This window comes from Anser anser (genome assembly GCF_964211835.1).
Source record: "Anser anser genome assembly, chromosome: 3".
NCBI lineage: Eukaryota > Metazoa > Chordata > Aves > Anseriformes > Anatidae > Anser > Anser anser.
Genome location: NC_139722.1, coordinates 54,327,869 through 54,353,326, shown reverse-complemented (window position 1 = coordinate 54,353,326; position 25,458 = coordinate 54,327,869). Strand labels below are relative to the sequence as shown.

The 25,458-nt window shown below is 42.0% G+C and overlaps 1 protein-coding gene across 1 annotated transcript in view; it reads left to right on the top strand.

Annotated features, from left to right (window-relative positions):
- LOC310896449 (uncharacterized protein) overlaps nt 1-22,039 on the top strand; it is a 31,975-nt gene extending 9,936 nt beyond the window's left edge. Inside the window, exons 2-5 of the mRNA XM_083828754.1 lie at nt 6,572-7,463; nt 8,368-8,564; nt 8,682-9,062; nt 19,521-22,039. Of these exons, the coding sequence (XP_083684880.1) occupies nt 8,378-8,564; nt 8,682-9,062; nt 19,521-19,594 (642 nt within the window). The 5' untranslated portion in view covers nt 6,572-7,463; nt 8,368-8,377 and the 3' untranslated portion in view covers nt 19,595-22,039. The remainder of the gene's footprint in view (nt 1-6,571; nt 7,464-8,367; nt 8,565-8,681; nt 9,063-19,520) is intronic.
- Nucleotides 22,040-25,458: the final 3,419 nt, after the last annotated feature.

Below are 25,458 nucleotides of genomic sequence, written 5' to 3'. Positions count from 1 at the left end.
TACTATAACACCAGCGATTACCATTATCTGCTAAGGAGACCTTTTGGAGACTGTGGTCTCTTCAGTTTCCCTGCTCTTTAGAGTGACTTTGCCAACTTCCCTGCATCACATGCATTTACTAACTCCCTTTTTCTGTAAGACAATAGTAACATGCTTTCCAGAACTGGCCACGTTTGCGTTTCTTTACTCCTGGTTTATGATGAAGTGTCTCCAATTCCCCAGCTTTCTCCAGTGGCCCATGAATGTTTTGGCTAAGGAGACTGTTACTTAAACCTGGTGCTTCTCTGCCTTTTAAACACTTGTTTGGTGGGTGATTAAAACTCCCCAGAACGCAGCCACTTTGCTCCTGCCCTCACCCATCCAACTCACCTGGCGCTGACGACAGCCAGCTCGTCAGTGACACCAGGCTCGCACCTCTGGGATTTGGGGATAGAACTATCGAGGCTTTTATCATGCCCTGATGTTAGGCTTAAATTGAAACTCCCGCATCTATCTGCGTACAGTCCTTGTCTGCTTTTCACAACAGTCTGCAGTTTCTTAACCAGTAGGCTTTCACAGCCTTGGCTGTGAATTAAACAAACATTAGCCTGCCTTGGGGCAGAACAGTGATCACTCTTGTGATTCCCTTCTTCTGGTACTGTGATATGTACAGAAAGCATACATTTCACAGAGCTGTATAAATACAGAGCTAAGCCAGCGCAGATATAACCACAAGCCTCTCCCATTGTGCTGCACATTCGCCAGCAATGTGCCTCACATAAAGTAAAGACGTGGACGTTGTGAGAATCCAGTCGCAGATTTTAAATGGTTCATTGATCATACACTGAAAAAAAAAAACACTCTAAGTCAAGGTATTCTGCTTCTGTTCACTGTTCGGGACTCAAGATAGCATGGTTACTTTTGAGGATGTTAATAAAATAAAGTCCTTTAAAATTATGTTTCCAAAAGGCTTAGTTATTAGAAGAAGCTAACATTGATAAATGATAGATTTGTTCACTTAAGACTCTAACTAATTTTAAAAGATGAATTCTAGAGAACACCTTATCTGATTTGTTAAGAAACTTCAGGGCTTTAACTGAAACATAATACAGCTGCTTTTAAAAAAATAATCCAGATACAATAGCTATTCTTACTCCTAATATGCTCAACTTGTATCAGTTAACCTTAAATTAAGTAAAAACATTTGCTTCACGAAGCCAGGATTCCTAAACTTATATTGCTGGCAGACTCTTTGTCCATTTTCATTCTACCTCTTCATCCAAACTATCACTATCGGAGCCTCTTAACTGTTGTATTTGAGATGTCTAAAGCAGGCAAACAATATAAGAACTATCTGGTTCCTATTACTGTCACAGAACAGCCACCCTCCCTAGGCTGGGGAGTGTTTGTGATGCCAGAAAGCTAATTAGGTCAGTGTGTCAGTTTAAATTGTGCAGGAGATGAACATTAAATGTTTACTAAATTTAGCTTTCTGTTTCTGGATCTGGAACGTCTGTTTTCCACGATGGAGCAGGAGCAGAGACGCAGGGCTTTAAATTAATCAAAACCAGTATAGTTAAATGCATACAGAAAATGAAGTGGCAGACAGACTTACAGTAATTATTGCATTATCTAAATTATAAGACCGAGCCAAAGCTGAAAAAAGAGAGGGCTTTCAGAAAGTACATCCTGCAAGCCCTGAGATGACTTGTTCTGGCTGCAGTTTGGTGCAACTGCCTAGACAAATCATCAAAAAAGTGATGGGCAGGAACATTTTTGAAAAGCATGCAACACAAAGTTGCAGATGTGAATTAGGTACCTACAGCTGTGTTTAAATTTTGGGACATGGGAGCACTGTCTGGGTCCTGGGTCTAGACGCATGCCCCAAAGGCATCTCATCTTTGTTCTGATTAGATTTCAACATGCACCGCCCTCTCCTGAGGCCATATGCTTACTGCCGTGGAAGAAACCTGGGTGCACACCCCAGGAGGCAGCACTGCAAGATCCTGCCTGGCAGGAAGTCAGCTGTGAAATCAGGACAGCAGGATATGCTGGAGAGCGTACCAGCCCAGAGCCTAGGTACATCCTCTTTGCCATAGGGGTTTTTAGGTTTTTAGGTTATTGGTATGAGCACAGGGCACCAGCTCAACTTTCCGCCAAAAGGCGGACAGAAGAGTTATGTGCTGTTTTTGCAACATAGGGATTAAAGCGCTCCCTCATAACGTGAGATTTTGGTTAATGATATTCATCCTTAAGATGGTTCTTATTCTTATACAATCACTGACAAATCCACCATAATTTATTGCTTTTGGGAGAGGGAAGTTTGACAGTTAACAGTGACGTGCTTTTCCTCCTTGGTCTTTCTGGTTCACGAAATTGTAAGGGGAGGCCGTAGGCACCCTGTTTCCTTCACTGCAACCCTTAATATCATGGGATGTGAAAAGTTCATGCCTTCACTGTTGGGTCAGGTTGCAGAACATTCTGCTGACAAAGCTGGTGATTTGAGAGAATTCCTGAGAGAAGAGAGGAGAACTTGTGATAAATGGACTAACAAGGAAAAGTACCTCAAAACCAGCTAAGTTTAGTTTTAAAGCTTGACAGAATGATTAAGAAGACCAGTTGATATGCTTTTCCTGCACTAAATGAATAGATTTATTTTCTGGTACTAAAAATTGTATATGTGCTTATTTTTAGATGGCATTGTGTAGCTTATGCTCACTCAAACAATAAGCACTGGGGAGTTGATGTGAAAATACGGCTGGAGTAAAAATAGATGTTTGCTCTATATTCTTTCAGCTTCTTGGACTGGATGTTTCTTAAAGTATCTGTGTGAAAACAAACACTGTCAAAATGAAGAGGGCAAGTATCGTCTCTGTTCCGTGTAACCTAATAACCTGCCCAAGACAAACTCTGTTTTATGTTCTTCCAAAACATATTCCAGACTGTGTAGTCACTCGAGACTTGTAATCAAACAGAAGCTGCTGAACCATCAGCAGCCAAAGTCTACTTCCTAAAAGAGCTGTTGTCATATACATTGTCACAGCCGTTCTGTATAATCCTTATTTCTGTTAGTCAATAGCTAGTGTGCAAGTAGGCACCCTTTGCCTCCAAGTGTCTACAAAGCAGAAAGGGAACTCACTGATGGTAAGAAGGAAATCAACTTTAATTGTTTTTATCTAATATGACTACCAAGAACGTACCTCTGAGGCACGGTAACCATAATATCTACCATTGAATTGTGCAATCTCCATTTGCCTCGATTTACCTGTTATGAATTTGCACAGATAACAGTATCAGCAGAACTTGAAAATGAGGCATCCTTCCTGTGTCATGGCAGCTCTGATGAGATAGTAGCTGTTAAGAATCTCCCTCCACCTCCAACTTTTTTTTTTTTTTAAGTGCCAAAAGCAAAGGAGAATAATATATACCCACAAACTAGCTATGGGATAGGTTTAAAGGCTGGGCCAGGCCGTATCAATTTCCTGTACTATCCCACACACAGGCTTGAATGAACAGGGCAAAGTAAGCACCAAAGCCAGATGCAATGTGAATGGTTATGCAACAAATGAAGAGGCAGCAACAGAAAAAAAACGTAGTTTCCAAGCAAATCTCTCTGAACCAAGTTTGTATGTTGGAAATTAAACTAGGAGATCAGAAAAAACTCTTTGAGAACAGTGGTCCTCTGTTCCTCAGGGGGTGCTCCTGGCCGTAGAGCAGTGCTCAAGCTGCCCAGGCAGCTGCTGACAACTGCAGCCACCAGCTGAATCCAAGTGGCTCCCTAGCATGGACCCAGCTCAGCAGCCGTGAAAATAATACCCTGAAGACATGAAGCAATTGTTGGTCAGTAAGCCATCAAACTCCAGGCAGAATAGGTACTGAATAAAGAGAAGTAATCTCTTCTCCTTTGGCCCCGTCCATCCATCCTGTTCTCCCTATTAGATCTCTCACTTCTCCTGTACCATGGTATTTTTAATAGTTATGTATCTCATTTGCATTTTATACTTAAAATAAAGAGGGAGGAAGGATGAGAGGATAAAATTCTTAGAATTAATGGCTGTTGACCCCTAACCTTAAACAGTGATGTTACCCTTCTGCAAGTTCCTCCTCTGTCAAGTAACTGTACCCAGGAAATGAATATTAGTTTCTTAACAGCTGTCCTGGAAACTACATCCCTATTACTACTCTTTTTGAACACAGTAAACTAAATAAAGTTAAATGAAGTTATCAGACATGATCTCATATTGAAAGAACTGATGTCACTAAAATAACATTCTAAATTCAACAGCCTGATGTGATTATTAAAGAGGAATGTGGTCTATTTAGTACTGTACTGATCTAAGCAAGTCTCTTTATTTGCAGCAATGGTACTCCTGCTGGCATCAGGTTAGCCCTGCTGATATCATTGCATCTTGGACAATATTTACAATATAGCAGTGGATAATTGTAATGGCCAAGATTTATCATATAGAGCTTAAGATTTTCAGTAAAGTATTTAAACCTAACAAAAGGAGAGCTTGCACTTACGGGATTGAAAGATGAAAAGTAACAAGAAGCCAGAAAGATCAGCCAGGCATCTTTTGCCTTTCTAGAAAAAAGATAAAAAGTGACTTCTAATGTTCCTTTCTGTGTAGGTTGATGCTGGGGGTGAGGGGAAGTTCTCAGAAAAGAAAATGTCAGACATGGTTGTACTCTTCCTTTGTCCCTAGTACAGTGACCTTCTTCTCCCCAGCCTGTGATGTTGAGCCATCATGCCTCCTTTTGCTCTTCTACCACTTATTCCTTCTCAGTGGCCCCATTCCTTCTCATTTTTCACTTTCTTCAGTGCTGACCTCACAACCTCAATCTCTTATTTTTATATAGCTCTTTTCACTGGCATATCTGTCTCCTGAAAGCACCCACACACCCACCCACACACAGATCCCAAAGAACGCGCTTTCACTTCTTGTGTTTTCTACCATGAGTTTATAGCCAACATGTATGAACACAACGCATACAAATATATGTATATAAATGGCCCTATATGCAACTTGTGAATGCTGGGTCTGGAACTAGGAACACATCTTTTTTTTTTCTTTTTTTTTTTTTTTTAAATATCTCTGTGAAGGCATGTATATCCAGGCTTGCCAATAAGCTGTGCCAAGTATTCTCCACATAAGCAGTTGCTGAACTAAATGATGGTACTATGAGCAGGAGAGCTGATACACTGGAGTAGCTGAAGCCAGCAGCCTTGCCTGTTAGAAGATGAAAAGATTGAAGAATAAAGGAGCAGAGGTGATAAAAACTGACAAAAGACTTGCTTGAGGAAGGTATTTTATGGTTGTTGGAGAAAGAAATTTCCTTCTAAAGCATGCTTCATCCCATCCTCAGGTGGCTGTTTAGAGCAGCACCCTGCATGACCTGACATGTATCATGAATTCTGGTGTGCCCCAAGCTCTCTTCACAAAGTGTCAGTCGTGCAGGGCACCAAGAACTAAACTAGGCATTTGGGGCAGTGCCCAGTTACACTTACAGATACATTTTTAGGTGCAAATTTATCATAACTGAGTCGGCTCTGCTGCATGTGTCATGAGCAATACGGTATTTGGCACTACTCTTAAGGCCTGTTCCTGCAGCAGCATTGCTGAGAATGCCCTCTTTTATTTTTTAAACAGTAATTTATTAACAGATGATTTGGTAAGGGAAAAAAAAAAAAGAGAAAAGGGAGAAAAATAAAAAAGCCTTATCCGTGTAGATATGGATTCTCGTGCTTGAAAAAGAGAGGAAAAATAGCAAAAGAAATCCCATTGGTAGTACAGGCAATCTTTGAACCCCAGTGGTGATTTTTCTAGAATTGTAGAGCCAGTGGTACTGCCTTAAATTCATTTGTTCTTCATTTGTAGGGTAAAAAAGTATCTTCCTTGCTGTAACGTGTGCGTGTGAAATATGCAGCTAATTACTGAAAAGACTGTGTGTTTTTTAAAGTTTCTTCAGTAAATGAGTGTACGGAAAGCAAAACTAAAAGTAAATGCATCCAGCAGAGGGAGCTCCAAAATCTGTTGGTTTTTTTTTGTGTGTGTGTGTGTGTGGGGGGGGTGACAGATGGCTCTTTGCTTTGAAATAGATGATCTCTGGTAGAATACTGGTTGCTAACATATAAATCCTTTGATGATTTTCATCCCCTTCTGTTAGGAATTCCCATCTTTCATTGCTCACAATCCTCAACACTAAAGTCATACCAGAATTTTTTCTGTGCATGGGAGTATTTTTAAGGCTTTCCTCACATTCTAAAACAATTTTTATACATTTAAATTAATTTCAACTTAAATTTTAAGGCAGCATATAGAATATTTTTTTCAGAGTATTTATTTAAAATACTTCTGTTCATCTTTATTAGAAAAAAAAAACATAGCATAGGAATTAGTGAAAACTATCTTCACTCAGCAAATGAGCAAAGATATTTCCATTATATGAAATCTATATATGTGAATGTCAGTATGCTTTATCTCGTGGTCCAATCAGCCAGTCTGAGATGAGGCAGATAGATGGCAACTGATATGAGTTTTAAGCTCTCACCTTTCTCTACCATCAACACCTCTCTTCCCTAATTTTTCAGATTCATCAAAGAATGGCTGAAGATCCTGAGACCACTTTGTTGCCCAGATAATATGTTACTTATCTAATAGATATTCATCTGATTTGAAGTATGAATGGTAATCTCCATATGCCCTTAATTAATATGACATCTAGTCAAATAAGCATGATATAAACAGACAAATAAACGACTTACAGTAAGTATGCTTTATTTTAGTTAACTTGAAAAAAAAAAAAGTCTGTCTCTTGTTCAGAATACTTAAACATTTTTCTCTATAGAGAAGCAGATCCTAACCTTCACAGGCCCAGTGGCAGAAATGTAGAGCAAGTGAAGTATGTAAAGAAATACCATGCTAGCTCTCCCTTTTGGCCTCTTTTCAATTTTTAAAAATTTCCTAAGGTTCTTGAGCCTCAGTAACTTGTAACAAACCATGTCTGCTGCCCTTGACTTTTATTCTTACAATGAAGACAGAAAACATATGGCATTTAGCTCCTGGTCATGTCATGCCACTAAAATTTCCAGTCTGTTGAGGCTTTTTATCTTTCTCTGGCTTAGAGGAGGAAGAGGCATGATGGGTGCAAGCTGAAGAGGAATAACTGTACAGTTCTTCAGCAGCTGCTGTGTGTACATGAAGCATCCATAGGCTTGTGTGTGGGATGAAGGTCCATCTGAAACACTGTGTAGCATTGCCCTTGATACAGCCTCTTGTTCTGCCAAAGAATTAATGTCATGATGTACTCCTTCTCATCTCAGCAGCCCCCAGATGCAGAAGAGAGCGTTGTTCATTTTGCAGACAAGAAAGTGGTAAATGTTTGCTTGCTGCTGGCTGCTTGACTTGTGTACTCTGCTCTATGGATAAAAGAGAGCTGGAAGCCATTTGTGCAGTTCAGAGCTTCCTGTAACCAACTTCTGGGTATGTTGTGGCTGTGTTGGGCTCAAATAATCAGAAATCAGAATCTGGCTCCACAATCTGTTTTCTTCCTCTCTTCCCTCCTCTTTTTGATCTGCTTCCAAGACCTTCCTGTGGAGTCAGTGATGATGGCTGGGCATTCTGGATGTCTGAAAAGCCAGTGACTAATTTAGGTGCAAAAATAGTGCTTGAAGCTTATTTTTGGAGAAGTTTACTGATGTCTGATATAGTTTACTGTATACAAATATTGAAACACTATTTGTCATACTGCAAAGAATAGTTACTAAACAGGTTCATATTTATTTGTGCATTTTGAATGTGCTGAAGTTTTGTCACAAGCTATTGCTTATAAATACAGTGCTTTCCCAAGTCAGCCAACCTCACAGAGGTTGGAGAAGAAAAACTTCCATTTGATACCAGCAGCCCAAAGGCTCCTCTCTCTCTGACTCGGTGCCAAGCAGAGCTGGGAGATCAAATTAATTCCTGGAAGTCCTCATGCTCTCAAACTACAGCTGAATTTACTCTTAAAGTACTTTTATACAAGGCTAATTTCAGGGACCCTGAGGAATATTCTCTTTCTTAAGAATTAAAGTGTTTTTAAAACACGTTTTTCTGTAATATTTACCTCTCTCCTGCTTCCACCATGCACAGTATAGCGTCAGTCAAAGATCAGTGCTCTTTTCCAGCAGCTCAGAGCTTTGCACCTGATGCCCTCTCTTCCTTGATTTGTAGCTGTGCAACAACCAGTGTTGTTACTTTCCAGCACACTGTCTGAAATATATACTTTATTCAAGCTATATCCAACAAGCTTGCCCTCTGAGCATGAAATCTGAGAGAGAAACAAACAGAAGAAATCCAGCTTTTGATCTGGCTTCTCATCTTTTACGCTCCCACGGCCTGACCTCAGCGTGTGACAGATGCGGTGTAACGTGCAGCCTGTGCTCGTGCACGCAGCATGGAGCCCTCTGTCTCCAACAGCCACCGCGCTGCCGAGCGCAGCCCCGGCCTGCTCTCCACCTCGAGCACCTTGTCCTTGCTGGGTCCCGACGGCTGCTGCTGCCCTGGGCAAGGTGCCGCCATTGCCCCCACCTCAGCCTTGTCTGGGTAAGAGGGGCTGTTGGCAGGTGCTATGGAAATGCTGGGAGGACTTGACTCATTTTCCTACACAAAGGAGAATGCCTCAATCATTTTAACCAAATCACTTTGCTTATCTATCTCCAGCATCCTTTCCCAATACAGGAGATCCTCTGTGTGTTTTGACCCCTGAGGACGACGGAAGGCTGTGCAGCCCCCTTGCCTATTGCCCATCAGCCAAGATGGCAGCCATGTCGTGCCAGCACCCATCTGGCCCACACGAAATGGCCGCCCCACGGTGCCGCAGTGCCCAGCAGTCAGCCTCCTGCCCACAAAGGTGGCTGCCGTCTCCCTGCAGAGCAGCCAAACGGCATGTGCGAGGCTACGGGCTGTCAGCTGGAGGAGGGCTGGCAGGGGTGTGGGGTGTGAGGAGCAGAGGAAACCTCGTGCACGGTGGGGAGGAGGAGGAGGAAGAGAAGGAGGCCAAGTGCCGACAGGATGTCAGGGACGGCCTGAGCAGGTGTGGAGGTGAGTGCTGGGTCACGCTAGCGAACAGAGATCTCTGTGGCAGGAATTGGTATCTGTAGGTTATCAGGGCTACAGGAAATTTAATTCCAATTGATGTTGGTGCTCTATGTGCACGAGAAGGATTCTTTTCTGATTTTTTTTTTAACTCCTTCTCCCATGCAGACCCTTTTACTCTGGATCTGTGTGACTCAAAAGCTTTCAGCAATCCACAAACCATTGTGCTAATGTGCATCAGATCTCTCAATGGAGGAGTGGTTGCACTTCCTGAGGGAATACAGGTTATGCCTGTGGCCTTGGTATTGCTATTGTCAAATCCTAATTGAATTGTACATCTCTTTCCAAGGGAAATCAAAAAGTAGATTTAAAACTGAGCTGCTCCTTAATAAATGCAATCTGACAGATAGTTTTTCTATTCTTGTTCTCTATCTTTTTAAGCTTTAAGTCAAAGAAGCTCAAAGCTTCACACATGAGGTTTTCAAAGTGTGCATGTCAATAGTTCGGTCTCTGAGGCCATTTTCTTTGTATTGAAGCTCTTTTTAACTCAGTGAGTTTTGGATCCAGTCTGAAATACATATGTTAGCAATAAAACCAGGGGAATAAGAAAAGTGTGTTTTATACATACTTATTTCTGGTCTGGAGAAGCACAGAAAGCTGAGAATTAAGAAATATTTCATGTGTTGTTCTATTGTTTGTTTTGGTTTGTGTATATCTTTTTATGCATTATAGGACTCTGCTGTCACAGCCGGTAATAAAAAAACACATGCACAACAACTTCAGAGCATTTGTCCTCAAGATTACAAGCAGCATTACCTAATATTGTGGAGAGAGAATCTGTCCCATGTTAAACAAAATGTTATTAGCACTTTTTTTTCCATCAAAAATCCAAAACATCACAGCATATGAGCCTCTACAAAGACAATTAACTCTCCCAGCCAGGGACATAAGCTTCTGTGGAACTCTTAAGTTCCTTGGTAGTGCTGTATTTATGTTCAGTCAGGCTGGCAAAGGTATTCTCCAGGTAGAAATAGCAAGTCTGCAGACAACAATGCAGACGTCATGTTTTGTTCCAGAAACATCTGCCTATATTTAGTTGGTTTGCTCTTGTTTCTTGCCACAGCTTTACCAAAAATCAGGCTAGTCTGTTAAATAGTGTATACTAGTACAACACCATTCTCTACTCGCTTGTCTTTCCCAACTGATATTTCTGCTTTGTGAATTCTGGCCTCCCTATAGCTAGGCTAATAGGACAGCTTCACTCTCCTTTCAGGGCCTTATAGGGCATGAATATCTGAGATGCTGTCGACTGGCGGTTTACTTTTTAGGAGAGAGATGTCCAACAGGTACTGTTTGGCAGAGAAGCGTTTCCTTCTCTGTTCCGGACTCCGCATCCTGTCACATGGTTATGGCCCTTGCTGGAGGCCTCAGCAGTGATAAAAGAAGTTTAAGACAGGGTTTTTCAGCCTTGCCCAGCCATGCTCCTTGGCACACATCCCTGCTTCCTGGGGGAGAGCAGCCAGCTGGATGCTCCACAAAAGCACCACTTCCACCAAGGGTTATAGGAGCGTCAAAGAGAAGGATAGCTGATGAAAAAGGAGACTGATGAAAAAAAGACCCAACTTTCTGTACACTTTCTTTTCATTTTTTAACTCCTTGCAGTTATACAGATTCTGGGGAGGATGAAGGGACATGGAATGACCAGGACAAATATGCGTAAAAATACCATGATATATGATCTGACAGAAGGCCTACCCAGCCCAGGTTTTGAATATCACTGGGCTGAACAAGGCTATTACAACATGAGTAGATGCTGCAGGAAACTGGCAAAAAAAGGAGGAGGGGAAAATGTGTCAGCACATCAAGGCCAAGGAAATCTGTGAGACAGCAGTGAGAGGTCTTAGTGCAAGTGCTTGTTCTGGCATAGAGAGAGAGAGAGGCTATGGTGATGTGGAGGAGTGGAAAAGGGCAGGACCCCACAATGGATGCTACTTAGTCCAGGAGAGAGACCTGCTATGGCAGGGAGTGAATAAACTGGGGATATTTCTCGGGAGAGAAGCAGATGAGACGTTCGTGGGTTCTCAAACCACGGACAGGACCAAGTGTGAATGCTGCCGCAAAGGCTCCCACAGATGCTGAGTATGCCAAAGAGACATGAGGAAATGCAGGAGAAGGTCAGAAAGGATGTGCCGAGCAACCCTGACATGGTGGCAGCCAGCTCCAAGGAGCTCCAGGGCACACCTGGAGCTGAAGCCTGCTGGTGGCAGAGATTTGTGTGGTGGAGTCCATGTCACGTGTAAGTTCCTGCTAATTGTGTAATTATTTATTTAGTAAAGATAGGTAGCTTGGTAAAAAGGGAAGAAATAGTTGCTGAGGGAAGGGCATGGCAACAGGTGTGACAGTTCTTGCTAATGCTCCCCCAGACTCCTTGTATACTTGATAACTTGTTGATTTTCTGGCCATTAACTTGCTCTTGTGCATGTGTAGATGCCAAAAGAGGGAAGGGTACACAACTGTAATGTGGAACTGGTGGTAGGAAGAGTTAGGGATGACTACAGGAGCAGGATGTGAAGGTGATTAACGTGATGAGATGTGAGTAGCTGGGAGCCCTTGTCACCAGCAGCAACACCCAAAGCGCACCATGTGCTGGCTGAGGAGGTCTTCCAGGGAGAGCCCTTGTGAAAGATGCGTGGACTTTAAAAAGGAGATGCTCTAATTGTCTTGCACTCATGAGCAGCTGTGATGTGTGGGTGGAGAAGATCTAACACTAGACGGCACACCAAACACATCAACTTGCTCCGGCTTAAATGCCATCGTTTGGTGCTTACCTCAGTGTTTCGGAGGCGTGGGCTGACTCAAATTGACAATAATCGCCTGAAAAGTCAGACTACAGTAGAAACGAAATAGCAGTTGGCCGCTTTTCATTTCTTTGCCTAAGCAGAGCGATTTATTTATTTATTTATTCATTTATTTTGGAGGGAGGGATTCAGAATTTCTAGCCCCCTACACTTGTAATGTTGGTGGGAATGAATAATTAGATAATTAGATAATACTCATTTTAAAACCGTAGACATGCTTTTGGCAATGATATGTTTTGAAAGCATTTTTTAATTTGAACTCAGTGATGGCCTTGTTAATCACCGCCTTTTAGAAATCCCTTGCATTTGGAATCTCTGCAAGAAATATAATTGCTCTTGTGATTAAATGAAGCCTTGGAGCACGGATAAAAAAACATGATGTGTGGAAAAAAATTCTACCTAACATCTCTTGGCATTTATTTGTAGTGGCATAATGACCATCTGCTTCCCAGAACCTGGAAAAAAAAAAAAAAAAGATTTCTGTGCACCTGTTTTTATTGCAAGGAATGTCAATACGTTGTCTTTCCTGTTATCACAGCACTGGGCTCTATTATCTCTTACTAATGCAAAACAGTTTATTCCTAATAGCAGAAAATGGGTCATAAATGAGTGTCCTAGTTTTCTGCTGAATTGGGGCCCAAAAAAGTGGAGCAAATTTAAAGAGGTTTATATACTGTAGGGAAAGATGGTGATTATTATTTTTCAGACCAAAGCCTTCTTAATTTGCCTGTGAGTGTGAGATGGTTTCAGTGCTACTAATAAATGGGTAATCCCCCCACCCCCCTCCATTTAATGTAAAGAAATGAAGTGAAAAGTAGTTCAATTTCTGCGTTGCTTGTATGGCTGTACTCGCCGGGCTGTCAGCAAAGTTTAAGTTATTTCACAGACTTCGGGAACTAATTGTCATACAGCAAAGCAGCAGCTTCTGAAGCCCAGTCGAGTTCAATTTTTGTACATGAAGAAGCACTGAATTGTTCAAGACTTTGCTGTCCCTCACTACTGACTCTGGATTGATGACAAATAGTAGACCACTGCTCATCAAGGGGTTTGTTCAACATTATCATTTTTTTTTTTTACAATGTGGAAGTCTGCTCTTTACAAAACCAATCACGGGCGTTCTCAGTGCTTCAGGCTCGCCTTCCCTTGGAAAGTAACAGAGAATGTGCAAAGGCAAAGAGGAAGCAAAGTAACAACAGCTGAAGCCCAGTCAAAGTATTTGTAAGTGAACTACCAGTCTTCAGTAAATTGAGAGTCTGTTTCCAACTCCATTTAAAATCACAGTGCAGAGACAACGTTTCTGTTCCTGTCAGTGCCCACAGCCACAGAGTATGGTGGAGATGCCCATGGAGAGCCAGGAGGCTGCTGGAGTACAGTTTGTGTTGAAGTTCAGCACGAGGGCCTTGCTGGTTTGGTACATCCACTTCGAAACGGGGTCCGGGATGAATGGTGTCTTTTTCACAAGACCCTTTCCCTGCCCGTATTTCACAGGCAGGCTTTTCAAGCTGTTTGCATTACTCTGAAGCTGCTTTCTTGCTTCTTGGTGACCTTCCAGCTATAATTCTGTCGAAGCTCTTCACTAGCTTGCATTTGCAGGCTGTGAAAAGCATGGTAGGTAGCAAGGAAAACAGGAAGTTTCACTGCAGTTCCCAGAGGTTATGTGCAGGATTGAAACCAAAAACTATCTTGTGTTTGTTTTGGCCCACGTAGCTGGAACCTAGCACTGTGTAGTTATTAATGCTCAGCAAAACATTCCAGTGGGTACGTACCCACGAACCTGCTGACTTCTTGTTGCTGTATTTAAAGAGATGCTGTAGAAAATAAAACCTAGCTTATCCAGTGAACTTTAACAGCAGTGCATCTGTTCAGATGACGTGGTTTCTAAGAATATGTTTTTTTTAGAGCACCCGTTACTTTTCTGATCGTTCCTTGGGCCAGGGCAGCAGAACTGTTCACGCAAATAATGCCTGTCTCCTACATGCCCTGCGACTTGTTTATCTGGGAGGAGGAAAAGGAAGAGAAACAACTCCTACACCACGAGAGCACGCTGAAGGTTTTCCTCCGTGGAGTCCTTCATGGTGTTACCTCCTGCAGTGCAGCACAGACTGCTCAATAGCACAGGTGGAATTTTTTGCATGTCCCCCATCCATTTTCCTCCTCTTTTTGTAAATACTTATGGTTGTTTCACCTTCCCTTGACCTAAACACTAATGTCTGGCTTTGGTTAGAGTATAATTCTAAACCAGGAAATAGGAATCAGTATCGCACGTCTGATCAGTCATCAACTCTGGCCAGTACAAGAAAAAGACTTAAACAAATTTTACAATAACCAAAACCAAAAGCAAAACTCATGCTGATCTATAAAGAAATCATCTCTGGGAGTTCCCTCTGTCCCCAGAATGTAGAGGTTGGACTGTTTTTAAAAGAATGAGAAGACCAAGATTTTATCTTAAAATTGTTATCATGTTTGGTGATTTAGGGTCCACCTGGAATTGCACAGTGCGTTTCAAACAGTTTACTCCCCTGGGAGAATGGCAATGATTTTCGCATGTAAAAAGGAACTTCTGGTACTAAAGCCTCCTACCAGATTTAATTAATGCTCTCACTGGCCTGCATTAACTTCTCAGAAAGTGCTTCTCATCTGGGTCTCGTGATGGTATCTCAGGGTATCCGTAAACACTGCGTGCTGTGGAATGCTGCTGTCGCATGGCTGTTTGCCCTGCTCGCTGCAATACATCTTTCTCTCATAACACAAGGCAAGTGTAATGATAACATTAAAAACAAGATTGTTGAAACAAGATTTCAGGTCATGCTTTTGGCTACTGAATTGGAAACAACCAGTTACAAGCAAAACAGATCTAAAAACAATCACTATCTACTTAGCATCTAAATACTCTGTAGCTGCCTGACCTCCCTGTTTATTTTATCACTTTTAAAGGCATTTGTTTCTGTTTCACATGCCGACCACTTTCTCTTGTACAATGCAACAGGAGAAACAGCAACACTTCAGTGCCTTTTGTGATGGCTCTAATCATCGCCTGTAATAATTCTTTTAGCCGTGATCACATGGAACTGCATCCATTGTGGATACAGTCACTTGCACTGATTTTTCTCCCCCCGGTGCATTTAGGGCTGGGAGATCACACTAGAACTTACTAACCCAGTTGGGGATGACACCAGCGCATTTTGCAAGGACGCGTTTCCATGTTTGGTTTTTTCCCTACTAATACCCTTGGAAGGTGTAGGAGATTGTTTTTGTTGGGGGGGAAGCTAGAAATGTTGGTGGTGTGTGTGGGGTCATCTCCTCTGTGCACTGAACAGATACAGCTAGTCATTTGTATAAGTAGTTGAAACTAAAAAAAGATATGCGCTGCCACAGTTTAAATCAAGGTTTTTACCTACTAATTGGAATTTATCATCCACTTAACTGCCTTTCAAAGTCGTTAGCATTGTTCAGCTGGGGAGATAGCTAAATTGTAACTGAGGCTGGTGGGCATAAGAGGCAAACAAAAGAAGCAATCAAGCTCTTTTTAGTAACTGAATACCCTAGGCACAAAGCAAAGTTTAAATAAGTGCTGGGCTATGTCGTCCAGTGCTGGCTGATGAGGATGTCTAATGTTACTCTGATTCCTGCTCTGTAAAGGGCAACAGGACTAGTTATGTTCTGAGTAAATGAGCAGTATACTGTCTAAAGGTAAATAACCAGAACTATGATAAAATATGTTGTTATTACAATTAACGTAGACATACCAAAGAGATGTTAAAGCTAAGTGCTTGACAACCTACCGAGTGTCTCAGGTAGACATTGCAACACACTGATTTCTTCACTTCCACAGCTGTCCTCCTAACTGCATGCAAGTACCTAATTTAAAACCAGCTCTGTTGCAGCCGTGCAACTCAAACTTGGAGTACAAACACAGTGCTAGCTTCCCCAGATAACATTAAACCTTCAAGACTGGCTCACAGGTCGGGACAGAAAGGTGCTACTGTCCATGTGCACAACGACTGCGGGCTCTCTTCCTGCTCCCACCGAAAGTGGGAGCTCTATACCAAATGAACTAAGTCTTCCCTTCTAGCATTACTAGGTATTTTTAAGAAGGAAATCCACCCTGAAGCTTGCCAAAGTCCCAGAATGTCATAGCCACTGGGCACGCTGGACACAGTGCTGATATGGCACCTCTTTATCCCCGTCTCAGGCCTGGGCCCAGCTAAGACAGCTCGTCCTGTCTTAGTCTTCTGTGGTAATGAGACCCAACTTCCTCACGTGGATCTTCAGGGAATCCAGTCCAGAGGTGGGCCCACTCTACAGCATTCCTCAGCGTCTCCAGTTCCACTCTCTGCTCTTCTAGTTTAACGAGTCCAACCTCGGAGCGCCCTTCATTTCTAAAAGTCATAAAATACTTGTTCACGGACGTGCAAGGGCTTCACTCCAGGACAGGAAACCAAGCTTTTCTCTGTAGTCTGCTTCCATTCAGTTGGCCTTGCTGCTGTCCTCATCTTATTGCAGGCTCATCTAAAAAAATAAAACTCTTCCCGTGTCAGGTATTTCCTGATGGTTACTGCCACCTGTCACATCTTGGGGTGTAGCCACAGTGGAAGCCCCAGCAGAGACAGAATGCAGGCCCTGGAGACGTTTTAAATCCACGCTCATCGCACTACGCACCGAGACGATTAGCCAGTGCTTTCACCACAGCCCCCACCAATGGGTCTGAACAGCAGTGCTCAGTTGCATCACTGACATATAGTCCTGCTTGTGGCTTGTTTCCCCTTCTCTCCTTCCTTTCTCTTTTGTTCATATTCTCCTTCTTTTGTTCATACTTTTATACTTGCCTCAGGCATGCCAGCATAGTAACAATCTACACGGAGGAATTTTCACGCTGTGAACTCACTAAATATGACAGATATTAGCAGTGATAAGTCATCTGAAAACTCCCTTTTTAAATCTGTATGCCCTAAGAAACCCACAACAAATGCTGGAAAGTTTTGCTGCAACATGCATGCTTCAGTGAGACCCGTCTGGGAGTTCTCTGTTAAAAATATATGGGTTATTAAAACACTTAACTGCTCCAACACTTATAAAAATATGTTTAGGATGATAGCTGATAATGGTCTTTGCTTGGCCGATGAATTGGAGGATCAAGTGAAAGAGCAGAAAGTGAGTAATTTGTGAGGGTTCAGATTACTTACAGCAGTTCCCTTGAATAATCCGGGCTCATGGATGCTTCCATAGTAACACTTTGTGCTCCATCCCACTGAACTGAACAGAAGAAAAAGTGCAATTCTGAAATAAAATTACCAATAACGGATTGAGAGCAGCCCTGAGGAGAAGGGCCTGGGGGTGTTGGTTGATGAGAGACCTCACATGAGTCGGCAATCTGTGCTTGCAGCCCAGAAAGCCAACCGTATCCTGGGCTGCATCAACAGAAGCGTGGCCAGCAGGCCGAGGGAGGTGATTCTCCCTCTCTGCTCTGCTCACATGAGCCCCACCTGGAGCACTGTGTTCAGCTCTGGGGCCCCCAGCACAAGAAGGACATGGACGTATTAGAATGAGTCCAGAGAAGGTCCACAAAGATGATCGAGGGGCTGGAGCACCTCTCCTATAAGGACAGGCTGAGGGAGTTGGGGTTGTTCAGCCTGGAAAAGAGAAGGCTCCAGGGAGACCTTATAGAGGCCTTACAGTGCCTAAAGGGGGCCTGCAGGGAGGCTGGGGAGGGACTCTTTGTCAGGGAGTGTGGTGACAGGACAAGGGAGATAGGCTTTAAACTAAAAGAGGGTTGATTTAGATTAGATATAAGGAAGAAATCCTTCACTCAGAGGGTGGTGAGGCCCTGGCACAGGTTGCCCAGAGAAGCTGTGGATGCCCCATCCCTGGAGGTGTTCAAGGCCAGGCTGGATGGGGCTTTGGGCAACCTGGTCTGGTGGGAGGTGTCCCTGCCCATGGCAGGGGGTTGGAACTGGATGGGCTTTAAGGTCCCTTCCAACCCAAACCATTCTGTGATTCTGTGAATATGTGGTTGAGTCTTAAAGAATTAAAGTTGCCATAAAGTTGACACCACTTGTATCTTTTTATCTGAGGAACAGAGTCTATTTATACAGCCTTATTTGCAAAACCTGCTCATCCCTACGTAGAAAAAAAAAAAAAAGAAAACAAACCACTTTTAGTTTCTGTAGATTGCATACATAGTGCTCATAGAGGAACTTTTAAAGTGTGCACCACATTCAGCTCCTATGTAAATACGCATGACTCCTTCCAAAGTACCAGGAGTGGATTTACCTGCTGGTAAACCCTGTCCCTATAGGACTGAATTTGGCCTGAGATTTCTCTGTCTGTCATCTTATTAGTCCTGGGCGCGCAGAGCCTTTTGGAGATCACTCCAGTGAGGTGTGAGCAGCAGCATCCGATTCCATGCTCCAGTTTTACACAAACACAAGGCAGCAGGGAAAGCAAAGATGACAGGTCACACTTCCCGTCACTGCAGTGAAAAGATGAGTATTAATGGCTTAGAAATCAAATTAGCCGTTCCTCCTCTTCTAGTAAAAGCTGGTGTGTCAAAGGTTGCTGTCTCTCAGGAGAATAGCGGGGCACAGATGGCTGAAAATCTTGTTATGCTTTGATGCAGAATAAAATTTTGGCCCCATTTTCTTTCAGATCCTGGAACTCCTGTGGAAGCCACCCTGTCGCTGGCTGGCTGGGCTCCCTCCCATCCAACCACTTCCATCTGTAGCCATCTTTCTGCTCTAATTGAACAGATTTCCTACCCAGACTGGTAGCTGTTTGCCAGACAGTGTTACGTGGCTGTCAACAAATGGGCTGCAAATCACTTTTATATTTGTTTAAATGAAGTTTCTTCCCTTGTCTTTCATTTGTCTTCAGTGAAGCTCAAGGTCAGCAGTTAGAACCTTTTTAAAATGAAAAAAGATACTGTTTCTTTTCCAGTTAATGTCTGTTTGTAGGAATTTATTGCTTTTTATCAAACGTGTTTTAGTGCTTGATTTATTTCAATATTAGATCCTTCACATTGCAGTGTTACCTGTTCATCTTTTCTGCGAATCCACTTGCACCCTTCAGTGAGGCATTCAGAAGCCTTTGCATTTTAAAAGCCGTTAGATAAATTGTTAAATTCCTACTTGTTAGACCAATAACGACCAGAAAATCTGTGGAATTCCAAGATATTAATCCAGCCTCTGCTTGGCTTTGCAGCAGTTGCAGACGTGTTTGTCAAAGTAGGTTAGTGCTTTAGTCCATCTTACATTGTGCCCTTGGCATTTTGGTAGTCCAGCGGAGGATGGTCATTTCTTGCGTGTTGGGGATCAAGTCCTGTTCCACAAAACGCCCAGTCTATTGTAGGCTTTTCTTCAGGGATTAAGGGTGCCCAGCAATTTGAGTGGTGGTGGTAGAGAGGAAGCTTGCTTCCTCCCTCCCACACACCGCTTGTCTTCCCCCTCTTACACACACTGTCTGCACACTACAGAACTCTGCAGGGTATTCACCCAGATTTGCTGGCAGTTGCCAAACCACTTTGAATCACAGTTTTTGTGACATTTCTGATACATTGGGGAATAGAAAGCAAACTAGAGAAATCTAGATGACTGCTTTTTATCCCCTCTAGTCCTCTACAACGAAGGAAACTCATGGAGGCACTGTCCAGGAGTCCAAGAGGGAACTGCAGGCGTATCACACTAGCACTTCATTGGAAAAAAGCATCCCAAACTTGCCATGGAAGACCACCAAGTATATACTGTTACTTTAACCTGAGATTCAGGTGTGGAATAAAGTCTGTAGCACTGCCATTCCCGATGACTGCCAGCTGATACACGGCTCACCAAGGTGATCAGCTTTCAGATTCTCTGAGTGATCTTTTTTTACATGCAGCTTTTTGCTTCCTGAAGAATTTAGGTCGATGTATAATTCAGTCCTTATTTGAGAGCAAAGATGATTAAGTTGTGCAGACTGAATGGAGAGGTATAGATATAACCTTTTTTTAAAAAAAAGTCTGTGAGGTGGCAATTTGGTTTAATTCACAAAACATACTGCTTTTCTGAAGAGTAGAATCATAGAATCATAGAATCATAGAATATCCTGAGTTGGAAGGGACCCTTAAGGATCATCAAGTCCAACTCTTGATACCGCACAGGTCTACCCAAAAGTAAGTAAGAGTAAGAAGAGTCTCATCATTTCCCCTGGCTCTTCGTGTAGCTTGCTGCAAATGGTTGCTCCTTGAAAGCATGTTTTTGCCAGGTATAGGGATGGCTTATTTTGCGAGGTGTTTTCAGGAGCAGGCAGGCTAGGTTTGAAATATTAAATTGAAATTAACAAATGCCCGCAGCTCTGTCATTATCAGTTTTTTCTGGTACTCCCCTGTTCATGGCATCCTGCCAGTCAAGCTGCAGGAGCCTGAAGTACCCTCCAGACAGCCTCTTCTGCCCCATCTTCATCCCTGCTCCTCCTGTAGCCCAGGGCCACCTTGCTCGTATCAGCGAGCAGGCCACCAGACTCCAGCTCCCCCATGTTAGGCCGTAGCCATCTTCTCCTGCAGTAACGCTCGTCTCACTCTTTTAAAGCTTCCCGTCCTGCAGCACTTGCCCACATGTCCCCATGCCCCTTGCCTCCTCCCATCCCCACCTGGGGGACCGGCCCCCCAGCTCACCGAGGGCTCTGGCGCAGCTGCAGGGCAGCCAAGGCCTGGCCCGTCAGTGGGCAGGGCCACGGGCTGCCCCTTCCCCAGACCCAGCGGCCGAGCTGTTCCTGCCCTGCCTTCTGCCATCTTTCTCTGTGTTCAGCCCCGTTGCCCTAGGGTGTAAGAAGGACGCCCCCCGGGGTCTTGCTTGTGCACTTTGGCTGGACTCTTTTCTCCTCTTCACCAGAAGATGGAAGGAGAGAGTTTCTAGGCTTGCAGGCTTGCATCAACAATGGGAACAGCAGTTACGTGCCTCACAGCAGAACTTTAAAGGGAGAATCCATTATTTTTAACACAGAATGACTCAAATTATTTCAGTTTAAATAGAAACCATCACTATAAAAATAAAAAGTAAAGCAACTGACAGAGAAACGCCAAGCTCCCAATTGAAAGGATCACTCATTTCAACACCTCAGCTGGCCTTAGCAGTGTGAATAAAGCTCTAGTCAACATCCATAATTTATCACAATACCTTCCTAAGCTTTGGAGGTTTAACACCTTAGTAGAGAGCTGATTTTTTTATCGTAACTCAAATTACGGAAGGACAAGAGAACTTCAAGAAAAGCGTGTGGTACAGAATGTTTGTGTGGGGTAGGACAGAATAGGATTGAATTTTTGTTTAGCCTGGATGGAAAGCCATGTCAGAGGGCACTGTTCTTGGGAGCAGTCACATTCTGCTCCTTTATTCTCTTTCCAGTTTCTCAGTCTCAGAGGACGAACATTTAACACTGAAAACTGAATCTTCTGAATGTGTCCTTTGTTTGACGATACTGTGATAAAAGGTTTAGGAAATACTCAGGTCTGACCAGTCCTCTTCCTCGACCTAATATAGATACTAACACTGACTTCTGTGGAAGCAGGTCCACGATGCTGTTGGGCTCCCTCAAAATGCAATAAATGTAATGCCATTAAAAGGAAAGCTATTATGTTAATCGAAAAGGGATCAATTTCGTAAATACTAGGTATCCATATATTCCAGAAAGATCTATAACTGTGATGGAAGTGCTACAGAGCAGAACAGAATACCTGCAAGTTGTGCTGCCTGGAGCTTCCTGGGCCCTGCTCATCAGCACCTGGATGTCTAAGGATGGCTCTTTCCCAATGGTCGTGACCAAGGACAGTCCATCATATTGTAAAACTGGCAGGAAAATAAATTATTGCAACACCTGGAAACATTTAAGCAGCCCCTCTGAGGTATTTAAAAATGAAAAGCAATAAACAAAGTGAGTTAGGATGAAGGATAATATTTTACACCATTTTCTCCTTTCCTGTTTCAATTAAATAAACTGTGCTGTAAATTCGAGAAATTCTACGTTCATCAGCCAGCATATCCTTCTTACAGTCTCTAATAAGGATGTAATTACATATTCTTGTAATTATAATTTGATATACACCATCTTTGTACAACACAGACAAGAAATAAATAATGTATATTTCAAGCCTAATTTAATTTTCAGTGATTAAAAAGTAATTAACAGCAGTTCGGGCAATCTGCACGGTCACATTCCTTGCCATCACTTTAATTTTCTTGGAGCTGAAAAAACTAACAGCTTTTAAAATAAAACAAAACAAATGTTGTTTCGGCCTTTCCAGGCTGTTCACAGCAAATCCTGCTACCCTCATGCCTGTAAGGAGTTGCAATAATTTCAGTGAAATCCCTCGCTCAATATTTAAGTGGAAATGAAGCTCAGCCCTTGGTTTCCAAACCGCTGCTGGGTCTGGCACAGCTTGGTGCTGCTGCCACCTGCTCTGCCCTGGGCCCCCAGCAGCAAGGCCTCCCCCCCCCAAACTCTAAATATTTATCTATGTATCTATCTCACTGTTAATGTATCTATATTGCAATATATGTAATTAGTGGGTTCTGGCAGTTCTTTAAAACTTAAGTTGCCACTTGTTCTGTAGAGTTTTAAAAGGGAGTAGGGAGTATACTAATATAAAAAGATCATTAAAGAGGGAGTTGTAAATATTCATTCACCAATTCATGAAGTGATATCAATTGCTCTACAAGCAAATATCTTTGGTAATAAGTCTTTCTGTTCATGTGCTCTAGGAAACAGACAAGGAAAGGAACTGGCGGAATTGATTGCTGTCACAGTTGTTTTAATCACTGCCATGCTAAATCAACTGTGGTAAGTTATTTTAGAGATCTTTCATGACCAATTTTTTGTTAGTATAGAACAAGAGATCTCAAATGCCACTGTTTTGCTTGTTATACTGCTAGAACATTTTTTTTTTTACAGAGAAGGTCCTCAAGCCTGTCCAATTTGTTAAGCAGTAAGTATGGCTTTTACAGCTAATAGGAATGGGCTTTTTATCCTCTGGCTATTAACCCTGATGATAAAAGTAAAAAGAATTTAGCAATGTGTCTCTTTTTAGGAGTTACTTGCATTTTGGTTTGGTGTTCTTCCTTGGCCTAATACATAACACGTAAATGGGCCTGTTTGGAAATGCCAAAAGTGGATATATTGTAGCAAAACGACTACCAAAACCAAGAGCAAAAGCCCATTTAGTTGTATCAGATATGCAGAAGGCAGTTAATTTTCCTGTCTTTCTTTATATCTGTAATTAGGCTTTGAGGGCTTTTTTGTCCAATCTTGGGCAAAGCATCTGGTCTCAAGCAGTTGCACACACACATTTCTTACTGTTTTCATATCCTACACTTTCCATTTTCTTTTCATTGCCATTTGCTTAGGAATTGATTTTACTTCCCACAGAGAATTCTCCATGAATAAAAATGTGGGAATAATATTTTAACTTATACAGTCAATTTTTGTAATTCTCAGTTTATTGGCTTAATCAATAGCTTACAGATAGTAAAAAAAAATACATTGGCTCTGACATGGTGGGAAATTTATGCACTTCCAACCTGCGTCCTTTCACACCAGTTGCATAAAGAGCCTACAGCAAAGTATTACTAATAGGAGTTGGTGGTGGACGTCACAGCACCCTGTTTCTAAATGAATAATTTCTACATAAGAACATCAACTGAAAGGCCCAGAGTGAGTTTGCCTGGATAGGTGTTTCTGTATTCATGTATATTTATACCAGGGAAATAATTATTTCAAAAGTCAGTCTCCTATTTTTGCAAAAGTAACATAGTAAGCAATACTGGCATAGCACAGACTGAGGTGTTGGCAAGGAGAAGCTGCCCCAGTCTGCAGCAAGATTGCTTTTAACGTTAATTGCTTCATCTTTGTCATTGCAGGATCATGCACACCCATAGCAATCTATACAGTCACTTTGTGTTGGTTATTTTTAATAAAACCTTTTGTCATTTTAATTAATAACAACTTTCACTGCTTTGAAAGAAAATGTTAATGAGTCTGAAATGCAAAGTGTACCTTTAAAAATCAGAAATTACTGTCACTGATTGCTAGTGGATGGGGGAGGCAGGCTATTAATGCCAACATTCCAGCAAGCTGTGCTTTAAATACATGGTGTGATCACTTGTTAGTGTTCAAAATACCATACCCAGTGCTGAAGTATTGTCCAATGCTAGGCAGACTGTCAGGAACCACTGATTAAAAGATTGTGACTGAGAAGCTGGGACTAAAGATAAAAAAGATGTCTTTATAAGAGGCATCTTTGTAAGTGTATCATTTAGGTGAGGTAATTTTATCTGATGCTGTTAACTTGCAAATAGGTTGTCGTTGAACAAGTCAGAATGGGAATTTGGAGATGATTCATATACCCTAAGAACAGAATCATTTTCTAAGAAAGCCTCTTTAAAGTTCATGAGTGAACAGTTTATAAATAAACAGTTTCTGAATGTAGAAGTTATTTTCCTGAAGGACTAAATTCTTGTCCCATTAAGAGAACATTATTAGTGACTTCAGTGGAAGAAGGCTTAGGCCTGTCGATATGAATTAATTAAAGGGAAGTGTCAGTGACTGATACTGGTATCTGAAGCCCTCATACCCCAAAGGCCATGTAATCTTCAAATAGAAAAGAGATATACAGAATATGCTTGTATTTAGAAAAATGAATTGCATTTTTTGAAGTTTGACATAAGGCTTGGTGTTTAGGTTCTGTGCAGCTGTAAACGTTCTTGGTTCTCTTCAGTGACCTGAATTCTGATAAAAAGAGGTGGACTGAGAGATGATTTAACAAGAGGCTAAGCTTTTCACATTAAATTCACATTTCACATTGCATTCTACTTTCCACAGAAATATTTATATATATATATGGTAATAGACTCTATGTCTATATTTTCATGGGGTGTCCTGCACTGTAAGGGAATTCCAGCACCTAGATACGTGTTACAGCTAACATTTTGTCATTAACTGAAGTGGGTATGTATGCATGAGGAAACAAATTTGATGTCAATGCATGATGTTATTTTTACTATATCAATGCAATACCATTTAAAAAGTCTTTAAAGAGACCCATCTTTAAAAAAATCACTTATACAAATAAAAGAACACTGCTCAAAATGAATTTCTGCTCAGAATCATTTCTTTAAACGTTTAGGTTCTACATTTGCATCCCACTAAAACAGAGTTCCTTCTAGTCAATCAGATACTCTATGTTTACATATAATAAGAAAAATGAGGTTGGGCAGCCAAACTTGTAAAATCAATTTTGTTGCCTGAATTTTAACTGAGTTTTTACAAATTGCCTATAACCAACAACAAATGTCTTTCAAATGAAATTACACTCAAAAGAAATATGTGGAATGCCATGGCTTGTGCTGGTTTCTATAAATTGGAAGTAAATAAGGCCAAATTAAAGATTTTTTCATCGTAAACAATGTACAGTAGGATTGAGAGTTCCTTCTGTATAGAGTGTCATCTCTACAGGTCTCAAGAATTAACAGAAACAGAGAAACCTGCATTGCCAGTGAAAACAGTGAACTTAACAGAGAGTCTGC